The sequence below is a fragment of the Rhipicephalus sanguineus genome, chromosome 7, assembly GCF_013339695.2.
Source record: "Rhipicephalus sanguineus isolate Rsan-2018 chromosome 7, BIME_Rsan_1.4, whole genome shotgun sequence".
Classification (NCBI taxonomy): Eukaryota; Metazoa; Arthropoda; class Arachnida; order Ixodida; family Ixodidae; genus Rhipicephalus; species Rhipicephalus sanguineus.
The window spans coordinates 75,789,134-75,801,365 of NC_051182.1; the positions used below are offsets into that span (position 1 = coordinate 75,789,134).

General features: G+C 50.6%; 1 protein-coding gene across 1 annotated transcript; it reads right to left on the bottom strand.

Moving 5' to 3' along the window:
* Positions 1-909, bottom strand: LOC119398781 (tropomyosin-1-like). Its single transcript, XM_037665598.1, has one exon. The coding sequence runs from the start codon at positions 907-909 to the stop codon at positions 1-3; it is 909 nt and encodes a 302-aa protein (XP_037521526.1).
* Between the last annotated feature and the right edge of the window lie 11,323 nt (positions 910-12,232).

Here is a 12,232-nt window from a genome sequence, read left to right on the forward strand (position 1 = left end):
TCAGTACTCTCTCTCGACGCAGCTGTGGTCCTCGAGGACAGCCACCTTACACGCCAGGCCAGACACCCTGATGCAGTTGATCGCGTTGACCGTAGCTTCCTCCAACTGCTCCGCCTTTGCTGTCACCCTCTCCACGGATTCATGCAGCTGCGTCCCCTCTTCTGCCAGTTTGGATTGGTTGACCGCTTGCTGCTGCCTTGCCTCAAGTCCCGCCTTCAGTCGCCCGTTCTTCATCTCGGCCACGACCAGCACCTGTTTGAGCTTCGCAAGCTCTTCCTTCGTGGTCTTTTGTTCAGTCTCGTTCTCCTTGAGGGTGTGCGACACAACACGGAGCTGCTTCTCCAGTTCGGAGACTTTTGCCAACATAGTATTCTGGCCGGCCTCGAGCCCTTGGATCCGCTCCTGGTTCCCCTTGCACTCGGCTTCCTTCTTGTTGAGTTCCGCAGTTAGTGCCTGCGCTCGACTGAATTCTCGGTCGCAGTCCTCCTGGGCCTGGGAGAGCTGCGCACGGGGGTCAGCCGCCTGCATCCGCAGCTCGTCCAGCCGATAGTCCTGGAGTGCACGCTGTCGCTGGAGCTCTTCTTCGTGGCTGCGCCGCACGTTTGCCAGTTCAGTGTCCCTCTCCAGCAACTGCTCCTCGAACTTGGCACGCTGCTGCTGCTGATTCTTGAGGCGCTGCTGAGCATCTGCAAGCAGCCTCTCCATGCGACTGCACTCCAGTGAGTCGGCGGCCACCCTTCGGTCCAGGTTGAAGACCTGAGCTTCAAGGGTGTTGACTTTGTCACACCAGGATGTCTTTACCTCGAAGAAATGTTGCTCTGGCTCGTCCAGATTCTTTGCGACCTGTTTCTCCAGAGTACGGACCTTGTCCTGTAGGTCAGAAATGTGGTGATTCTTCTTGTCAATCATGGTGGTTGCATTGGATTTGTAGACTTCGTGCGCGTGCTTGAGACCATCATGTTCATCAGTAAAGCATCCCAAGTCACGCTCCAGCTGGGTGATTCGGGTAGCCTGCTGCAATGTATTCCGCTTGAGACGATCCACTTTAGGTTCCAGGGCAGCGTTGTCCCTCTCAAGGTCACGAGGCCGGATCACCTCGGTGACAGGCTCCGATACGTCTGGCGTTAATCTCGTGTCCCTGTTTTCCGGTGTCTTCTGGGTTTCCTCCTCTTATGCCTCGTCTTCTTTCTTTTATTGCGATAGCAATTATATGGACAGTCTCGGCCAACGTTACTAGAACAAACTCAGTTTAAAAGCTCCGCCGGAGAGGCGGTCCGCGTGGCGGTCGTGAGAACTAGTGGCGCTGCAGTCACGTCTAGCTCCCGCGGCTGGCGCTTGTTGTGATCGGCGCCGGCGATGTACGAGCGCACGTGGGTTACAGCGTCGTCTGCGCTTTGTTAGCTCGTCATTTTTGCGACTGTTCTTGACCGGGCTTAGCGTCTTGTACGAAGTGATGTACGAAGCGTAACGAGGGCGAACAGATTCACAGTGCGGTATGCCGACTTGCTTTGCGCCGGGCTGCAAGAGCGGCTACCGCAACGACGACTCCGCTTCATATACTTCTTCGGACCTGCAAAAGACCCTACGCCATTCAAGCTTCGCATCGCAAAGATAGAAAGCTTACTGCGAAATGCGGGGTCTGTGACGTTCATTTTGAGAGTGACGACATTGTAAAGCACTATCGTCGTGTCGTTGCGAGACAAGAGGTTTTGATCCCACGTGGAAAGTGGGAACTCGCGCCCGGTGCCGTGCCGCGCTTGTTCCCAGCACTTCCACCCCACATTTCAAAGCCAAAATGTTCGGGGTTTTGGCGCAAATCCTCCCCAAAACGCACGGCGTCCCGCGAAAGCCCCGTGTCCAGTTTGGAGGAGCTGCCAGAAATAGAACAACAAAACGAAAGGCAGGCGATTACCTATATACGCTACCGAGACTGAGAGTTGCATCACACTGACATTCGATCAGTTGTCAGCTGTCGCCATGCCTTCAAAGCAGTGGATTTTCGAGAGATTTTACGACGAGGTATCCAACAAGATGTGCGGAATATTTTACACTCGCCGGCTCGGGAACGGGCTGCTCAGCGCAAAAATTTGACACGGTACACATAGAAAAGACGAGGACCAGCGCTGGTTCTCGTCTTTTCTAGCTGTACCGTGTCAAATCTTTTGCGCTGAGCAGTTTAATAATGTAATACCAACTAGCCCAATCCCACACTTTGCTTCGGGAACGGAGACTTACTTGTGCAAAAGATAATTGTAGTTGACGAGCAGTTTAACTGCGTAGTGAACGGCTACAGCACGAAACGCAAACGGCTGTCGTACAGTGTAAGTGCTGCGGGCATGGAACATCTGCTCGGTGAAGTTGAAAAACTGAAGTTGAATACTGACGACTGTGACAGAGTACGCGCGAATAACTGCTCGGTGCTCACATCACGGCCGAGCTGTTCGAATTGTGTAAGGCACCGTAGAAGGATGCGACGTAGAAAGATGAGACACCGAAAATACAACTATCGCTGAAAAAATTGCTCAGAGACGACATCTATTCGATGTAATCGCACACTGAGATTTCATTTACGGAGTTCTCGTAAAATTTTCCGATTTTGGGTCAGTATCCCTTTAACCGTCGCGAAAACGTGTCTTGTAAACATTGCAGAGCATTGGCAATGTTTTTCGAAAACAATTTTTTCAATAAATTGTAGAAACACGAGTACTGTTTTTCTAGAACGTTTTTGTATCTCGAGTAAGTACGCTTCTTTGTACACTATAAAGGCTTTTACAAACGTGTTGGGTTGTTCTTGGTCTAGATAAGACGGCAGCGGCTAAAATTGTGCTGGTAGTTATAAAAATTACGCTGAAAACCCTCATTCACTTAGAAACTCTATGTAGACAGCTCAAATATTGTCACAGGGTCGTGACGTCGACGAAGGCAGCAGTCAGCAGGTCCGAGTTGAAACTCTTTATTCGGCCGAACTTGTGGCCGAGAAACTCAAACTACAGCAATACACTGAAAGCGGCGAACAGAGCGTCGACCGTCGATCAAGTGACAAGCGGTCAAGGGCGTCGGATTTTATACAGGCGCTATCGAACTTTCCAGCGATATCGCTGGTGGCGGCGTTATCTCTCGACAAAGCTGGAACATTCGCGTGCAGCGCGCAATCTTACCAAAACCATCTACGATCGCGAAGCTTCTCGAACACTGCTTCGCGGACAGCGTCGGGCGCTGATAACCGTCCTTGCTGGTCAAACCCGAATACATCAAAATAAAACAAGAAGTGGGCGTGGTAATATAGACCGAACATCGATTCTTAGCCAATAAATGAACAACGCACGCGGGCCAATGCACACAGATGACCTTATGCATATCCACCTAAGCATCCACCTAACTAATACAATAAGAAAGTTGCCGCGAGCAACTGCGCGGTGCACCGCAGCGTTATGCCGTGGCAGCAGACGACGCGCCGATAGTGGAGCAAGACGGAACTGCAGCGCCGCTAGTTCTCGCGACCGCCGTTCGGACCACCCTCCTCCGCTGGCGGAGATACGGAGCTTTGAAACTGAGTTTGTTCTAGTAACGTTGGTCTCGGCTGATTTTTGCCGTCGCCGTCGTCATGCTGCGTATATGTATAAGTATGTATATATACATCAATATCCCAAAGAAAAATAAATCAGAAAAATGCTTCCGAAGCGCGGAATCGAACCAGCGACCTCTGAATGCGCAGCGCGGTGCGCTAAGCACTACGCCACAAAGCGTACATCCCTCTGGCAGCTAACGGCGAGCGTTATATACACACCCTTTACCGTTTGCAATCCTCCGAGACGGAGGCGCTTATAAGCGTCTCTTCATTACCAGCGAGATGGCGCTAGGAGCGCGCGGGCGCACTTAAAGGCGTCGGCCAGCTCTCTCGCTTCTTATATTTGCGCAGCGAGAACCTTGCCCTTCCGCTGTCTGCTCGCGCGGGCGCTCGAACTAACTACCGCAGTGTTCATGATTCTCAGCAGATCGAGCTACGTGGTAGCTCTCACCGCGCGTCGCGTGCGTGTAGCTAAAAGCGTTTCAGATGTCGTGCACGTAACGTACGTGTACTTTTCACGTTTGCGTATGAGAAGTCCCTACGCACGTGAAATTAAAACTGTCTAGTAGCTGCCGGGTAGTGATGGACGCACGGTAGTCGCAGCGCGTCCATCACGGGCCGCTTTTCTTGCTATCGCATTCATTGCTTCGCCCTTGCGGCGAAACTGTGACTTTTTCTTTACGGCCGCCGCATGGTCGTCATCCCGGGACTTTCCGGCCTTTGCTTCAAGGTCATCGCAGTCACCGGCCGTGTCCCCAGAAATCGCGTCGTCCAACGCGGTGTTTGGTTCACCGTTCCTGGACGCTGCGCTGGTCGTCCCGCGGTGCCGGCCCGCCGCACGAGCCCGCACGAGCCTCGACGCCGACCTCGTCAGCGCACGCATCGTCGCCGCCTTCGTCGTCAGCCCCAGGTGCCACCTCGCCGCACGAGCGCACCACAGCCTCCATAGCCTGCGCGGGCAGCGGGACGCCGAGGTAAGCACCGAGGTGCTCGAGGGCGATGATGGCCCGCCGCTGCTCGTCGGAGGTCATTCTCCCGGAAAGGCAGAGGCGCATGAGGGTCTCGACCGGCTGAAGTAAGAGGTCGAGGTCGTAGACTCCGTAGGCGGCCATGTCCAGGAACTCCCGCTTCAGCGCCCATAGCTCCTCGAAGGCGATATCGCCGTGCAGGGGGCCGAAATCAGGGGCTGGTGGGATCCGGCGTACGTCGATCGGGCAGAACATGTCGGGGCGGGGTCCTACCCGTTGGGCGCCAGATGTAGGGTTTTGCGGCTGCATCTAGCCCTGAACCCTTCAGAGATGAGGCCAAGACCCAAAGAGATACATCTTTACTGCATCGAGCCTCGGCCGCAACTGCCCGCTGCCAGCGGCTGCCGCGTGACATGAGCGCACATGCGATCGTCGTTTTCTACACGCTCACAGCTGCCGAGCGCCCCCATAATATATATCTGGAGGGAGAGAGAGAGAAATGTGGAAGAGCAAGTCGGGCCCCCGCCCCCTCCAGTAAAATGAAAACCTTCCGCCTATGCTCAACAAGACACTGTTGACAAGCTAACGCTTGCAAGGGACATCGCTAGACATGCAGAAGAAAAAGAAAAGGACCGATGTGTGACAGATTGTGTTAACGTGGTGACAAAATCTTCAGTGCCTGCTAAGACTAGACCGAACGTCGGTAGGACATCCCAATATTAAAGACGATAGTCTTTCTTGGGGAACTTAAACGCAGGAATTTTAGGGGCGAAGCTCCTTAAGGCGGCACCCGTTCGTCCCTCGTAGTCGTCATCGTCGTAGTAGTGCGTAACAAGTCTTACGCTTTGACCTCCAAGGTGGTGCCGGTGGGAGATTTCTCCTGTGCGTTGTTGAACAATAAAAAATTCGCAGCGTGCGCGTTAACTAAAAGCCGAATTCTTCTGTCTCTCATTCCCCATTAGCAGCCATTGGCATGTTCCAGTAGGAAACGTTAGTAGAAGTAGAAGTGTAAGTGTTAGCTAAAAGCCGACTTCTTCTGTCTCTCATTCCCATTAGCAGCCATTGTTTACCTCCAAGGTAGTGCCTGGTGAGATTTCTCCTGTGCGTGATTAAACAATAAAAATTTTGTTCAAAACGCCGTTGATTGATGAAATAAACCAACGAAAGACGCCAGATGTTTTGTAAAAGCAGAACGAAAGAACGCCAGATGTTTTTCTTAAAGTGTAGTAGTAGTAGTTGTATGTAGCCACCTCGCCCGATCGTCAACGGGCGAGGTGGACCGGCAACGGCGCGAGGACCCTGCCGTAGGAGAGTTAAATCACACTAAAAGACATACTTTGCGGGCGATACACTCTAGTGAGCTTTCAACTTTTCGTCTTAATGTACATGATAAAGAAATTATTTCTACGAAAAACGCAAGGCACACCTTGAGCAATATATTTGGTTTTGGGACGCTAAATGGAACCATGAGGCGATGCGAAGCCGGAGCACTTGCACGATCGCGTTCCGTTGGCTTTCGTTGGGCATGCTACCGACATCGCGTCGTGGAACGCGCGTCCTGTCATCCCTCTAGCCTTGCCTTTAATTCGCACAGGGCGAGCGGGGAATGCGGTCGCTCTTGGCGCTCTTTCGCTCGGGAGCGGACTTCTTCCTTGCATTTCACCGATCACAAGTGATAATGAAGGGACCACGTAAACCAACAGTACAATAAAAGTTTGATGTTTAATATATACACGATGTTTCACACTCTTTATATTATGTACTGGGCGCATTTCACGGAAGAGTTTCACGGTTTACAGATGATTCCCTCCGTAGCTTCGCCCCACTCATCATCATTCACCCCGTGGATATGCTGTGATTTTTTGGTCTGTCCTTCTGTCTGTCCTTCTGTCTGTCTTTCTGTTTGTCGGCACGTCCCTCGATTCAGCCACTCGGCCAAAGTTGAACCACTTGCCCAAGGGCCAGCCATCGTGAACGGCTGACTAGGTTCATACTTGTGTACATTGTTGATCAAAAAGCAAACATTACGCATATCTGAGGCGCCACATCACTAGGTAAGTATTAGGCGGTGCGTTCCTTTAACAGAAAATACATAGATACGCAATTTTAAAGACCTTGATGGTATGCGTTTAACGTTGAGACAGTAACGCGTTTATTAAAAGATTGCCACAGCTGAAGCGATCAGCGGTCCAAGCCGAGCAAGCGCGAGCGCCAACAACAACCGTCTTCGTCTTCTTCTTTCGCAGGCGTTCTTGTCTGCGCCCTACCATGTTACAAATCACTCCCCCGCGGAAAAGGAGCCATCCTGGCGACCTAAGGAACAGGTACAACTGGTGGGTCATAATGCGGCTTCAGTCGATCGACGTGAACAGTCTCGCGGCCGCGACGACGGCGGTCCGTAGATGATTGAACAGGCTCAATCATATAGTTAACTGGGGATGCTTGACGTAGGACGCGGTAGGGGCCTTCGTATTTAGGCAGTAGCTTTGTGGAAAGGCCAGGAGCGGAGGAGGGAACGCGAAGCCACACCAACGTTCCAGGCGAATACGACTGAGGAGGCAGGTTTTCGTCGTGACGGTCCTTCTGGCCCTACTCGCCGTACAATGTTACAACCCTAGTTTCTTAAGGTGCGCTGAAAATGCGACTGCGCTGAAACTTGTCTTCCTCCGTGCCCTCTGCACAAGCTCATGTTGTGTTTCGGTTCAGTATTGCATCGTACGAATGACAGGGGGCGCCGCTCTGGCATTCCTGTTTTACCCAGGCGACGTGTAAGTGAGTTTGTGGAGAGTACTCGTTGAGTGCGGACGTTTCTTCTCCTTCGGCGCATCGCGCCAAACAGCGTGTTCGGGCTGGCCGGCGTCCCCACCGGTCGCGTTGGTCACCGTCGGTCTTCGCCTGCCGTTGCGCCGGGACTACCAGCCCGCAACACAGCACTCGTGTTTCCCGACGTATTGCCAGATGGCGTTCATATCTCACGCAGCGCCTCTTCTATTTTCTTTAGACGACATTTGCAGTGAAGCACGCAGATACGCGGCCAATTTTTTTGCATGACCACAGCCTGCGAGTTGTACAAGCTGACAAACAAGGTATGTTGGTTGTTTTGCCGAATGACATGTATAATGAGAAAGCTTCATTGGCGATAGAGAAGAGCTTCAGTCGGTCCGAGGTCAACTTGGAACGCGTTAAGAGAAGAGCGGTGGAACTGTTGAAACAATGCAATCAAGAAAAGCTTGCGTCTGAAGTTAAGAACGTAAAAGGAATGAAGCTAAAAGTGTTTTTCACAGCAAAAACGCATAAAGAGGGTATATCGTTTCGGCCAATAGTTTCGGAGAAAGGATCTTGGCAAATCATCGTAGCGGGATATTTACAGAAAATGTTAAACTCGTTGGCCATACAGGATCCTTACCTGTTGGTCAACTCGGAAGGACTTGTGGAATTTCTGGCGAAAGAAAGTGTTAATGGGGCCTGGGGTTTTAGTATTGACGTCCAAGATTTATATTATTCGTTGCCACATGGTCCGCTCATGAACTGCGTCTATGATTGTATAACCAAAGATAATGACGAAGTAGCTTTTCGGAACATTTGCGGAATGACGGTAGAATCCTTTTTACAACTTCTAGAATATTATCTTAATAACACTCGCGTCGGTTTTTGCGAAGACACGTACATTCAAACTAACGGTATCTGCATAGGGTTAAAGGTTGCTCCCGTCTTAAGTAACATCTTTCTGGGCAGTGTTGACAGGGAAGTAGAAAGAAATTTGGATGGTGCAGTCAGCAAGGTGTTCCGATATGCCGATGATTATTTAATTTTGGCCTCGAATGTAGAAGACGATGTTTTCAGAAAGAGAATTGTAGACATGTTTACTTCTAAGGGGAAAAGGCCTTGATGCTTGATGCATACCACCTTGATACCATACTTGAGGCTTTCAGGTGGTATGCGAGGGATTATTGGTCAGCTGCCTGCTCGTATAAGTCCACGTGCTACATGACGCCAACAGGCGGAAAAAAGAGTGTTCCACACTCGCCGTCATGGCTACTGGCGGCGCTGACTGAAGCTCCCACGTTTAAATACACATATATGCCCCATAAGGTGGACGGGGGGATGGCCGCCGCGGTAGCTCAGTTGGTAGAGCATCGTACGCGTTATTCGAAGGTCGCAGGTTCGGTCCCTGCCAGCGGCAAGCTATCTTTTCGTCCACTTTTCTTTCTTCAAATTTACATCGCATTTACTACTAATAACGTCCCCTATACTTTCCTTGGCATTATTGTCTGCTAGTGCTCATTATTTAGTATATAACAAAGAAAAACGAGCCCTTAAAATTACCACTTCTTTCCGACGGTCTTTACGAATTTAAGGTGCTTCTATTCGGCTTATGCTCAGCGCCAGCCATTTTTCAGCGTCTAATGGACACCGTGCTGTCAGGCCTGAAGTGGCAAATATGCTTGGTCTACCTAGACGACGTTATTGTATTTTCAGCAATATTCGAGGAATACCTAAGCAGGTTATGCGCAGTTCTCCAAGCTATACGCTCCGCTGACCTGACGATAAAGCCGGAAAAATGCCACTTCGGTTTCAGTGAACTCAGCTTCCTAGGCCACATCGTCAGTCACGAGGGTGTTCGTCCTGACCCGGACAAAATAGACGCTGTGGCAAAGTTTCCTACACCACATGACAAAAACGCAGACAGGCGCTTCTTAGGGCTGTGCGCCTATTACAGCCGATTCATCGCGGACTTTTCATCTATTGCAGCGCCATTGACACGACTCACACGAGAGGACGTTCTCTTCCTTTGTGCCGAAAAGGAGCAAATGGCATTTAACGAACTGAAGAGAAAAGGACAAGCCGCCGTCCCCATGGAGAAGCCCCCCGTTGACCTCCTTTATTCGAACATACTGATGCTATCTTAATGATGATGGCGCCTCTCCTCGTCTTCTACACAATTTGCAACATCCTCCGCGCCCCCAAGCGATGCCTGGCGATGAACACTAACACACACGGGTTCTAAGTAGACACTATTTGTTCGTCGGTATTTGTATCCAGTCCAAGTCAATCCAGGTGGGTGATGTCCGGGTTTTCTCCTGCACCTGGTCTTCCAGCGGTGCTTCCAACGCTTGTTCCATAGCCGTGCTTTTGAATGCGTCGCCTTTGGTGAACTTGTGCTCTCGATGAGCAGTTTTCGTTGGCATGAACGTCCATAATGCAGACACTTCCACGAGGTTCTCGTGTAGCCATTTCTGGAAAATTTTCTTGATTGCTTTGTCTTGGCTGCGTTTGCCTTGGAAGCATCAGTCTTTTTCCTCTGCTTTGATCTGAACTGTCTCATTCGTGGCCTTGACGCTGTCTCGGTATTCTGCATCTCAGCCGAAATAAGCTGTATCACCCGCATTGGCTTCGACCTTGCCGTCTGCAGCTTTCTCAAAGAGCCGCAGCTATGATCAGTACAAAGGGGTTTGCTTTTGTGTCGTCATGGTCTTCTTTCCGTTTCCTTTTGCTGTATCAACTGGCCTTGATCTGCTTCCGCTAGGCACTTGTACGCACGGCGTCGATGACTTAACATCTGAATCTGTCGTCCTTGGCTCGCATGCATCCTTAATATCTCGTCGATGACCTTTTGGATTTAGAAAGGCTTCTCGCTTTTCGACCATAGAAATGTCTTCCACCGCGCACACCTGTTTTGTTCCAGCTGTCTTGCCATTAGCTTTTTTGAGTGTTGCACATTTAGAAGAGTTCCGAAGGCATGCAAGTCTTTAGAAGCTGAGGTTCTCCTCTGTGTGGGTCTCTCGAATTCTCTTTTCTGTAGTAGAAGCACTCATTTGTCGGCGTTCAGTACGTTCAGCTGTTGGTTGGGTGGTTGGGTGGCATTGGCTAGATGGTGGTGACGTAGACGGACAGATTATTTTGCCCTGTACTTCTGCTTTAATTCGTTGCCTTACCGATTCCAAGTAAACCTGCCGAGCTTTTAATGTGTCCGCGATCTTATATTCTGCTCTGACCTAGATGTCGGCTTCCTCCATCTCCGCTTCCAAATGATCAATGTCAACTGTATCTTCTACCTCGTGATCGATTCCTCTGAGAAGCTCGTACTGGTCAGTCAAAATTCGGTGAATATTTTTCAACTCACTTACTGATGGGCGCTCCGCGTGCAAAAGACTTCCGATGCTTGCGATGGCTTGCGTGACGGCCTTGCGTACTTGACTCCGCCTTTCGAATACAGCCTCCATGATCTGGTCCAGTGTCGGAAACGTAACAAATTACTGGCCGGCAGCGTTGCGAGGCGAAGTCAGAGTGCTCGTGGCATCCATCACAAACGTTTTGCACGCCGAACATCCGTCAGGTGTTAGGCCTCGCACAGCAGATGGTTAGGCCTCGCACAGCACAGCAGATGGTTAGGCCTCGCACAGCAGCTTCACGCAACGGCAGCGTCACGACAGTCCTACAGGCTACCGATGCAGTGGAGAAATCGTAAGGCTGCTCGGTCTCACCTCTTGAGGTCCTTTCTCCCGGGTTTCACGAACTACGTCAACGCCTGCAAACACCTCCAGTTCATGCGCACTTAGACCAGGAAGTTCATCTTTTAAGAAGCGCAAAATGACACGGGGACGAAGCATAGACACACACAGGACAAGCGCTTTCTAACAACTGATTTTATTATCGAAACAACTCAGACTTTTAATCCATACGGAACTGCGCAAATCACATCTGCTAATGCCTTAGCGCACATCGCTAAAACAACATAAAAAGACATTCACAAAAATGCAGATAGCAGTTGTATCTCTTTGTCTGATAGGGCTATTGAAAGATGACTAATGCAATCATCCTTGTGCTGTGAAATGAAAAAAAGCTTCGTGGATTAAAAGTCTGAGTTGTTTCGATAATTAAAACAGTTGTTAGAAAGCGCTTGTCCCGTGTACATGTCTATGCTTCGTCCCCGTGTCATTTTTCGCTTCTTAAAAGATGAACCGTTTCCAACTAGGCCAAACAGCCGTATTGCGACCAGGAAGCCCCTACATCACTTCACACCGAAGCCAGCAATGTGGGTCTGGGTGCCGTACTCGTGCAGTGGCAAGACGGCTCTGAAATAGTAATAGCCTACGCCAGCAGAACTCTCTCTCGCACGGAGAACTACTCGACAACCGAGAAGGAGTGCCTCGCCGTGGTGTGGGCGGTAATTAAATTTCGTCCATATTTGTACGGCCGCTCATTCAAGGTTGTCAGTGATCATCATTGTCTTTCCTGGCTTACTAACCTGAAAGACCCATCTGGCCGTTTGGCGCGCTGGAGTATCAGGCTTCAAGAGTTTGACATGACCATTATTTATAAATCCGGGAAGAGGCATACTGACGCCGACTGTCTCTCGCGGTCGCCTGTCGAGCCTGCCGCTATTCGCCGCGAGATCGGGCTAGAGGCGGCAGCACTGTCGCCGCGCTAGTGTGGATAGGCGGTTGTCGGCGCGTATACAAACGCACACAACAGCGCTTCGTTGTGAGCGATTAGAGCCGATTTCCGGCAAACAAAATGCGTTAACTGCAGCTTTCTGGCAATATGTGTGCTCTTCATTCCCGAATAATGCACGAAGCGCGCCGAACGTAACTATTACCATTCTGCCAACGAACGGTGTTGCTCGCCTTCGTCAACAGTCGGCGTTTTCGCAATAGATGACGTTTTCTTGTTTTATTTGTACATGTTCAACTTG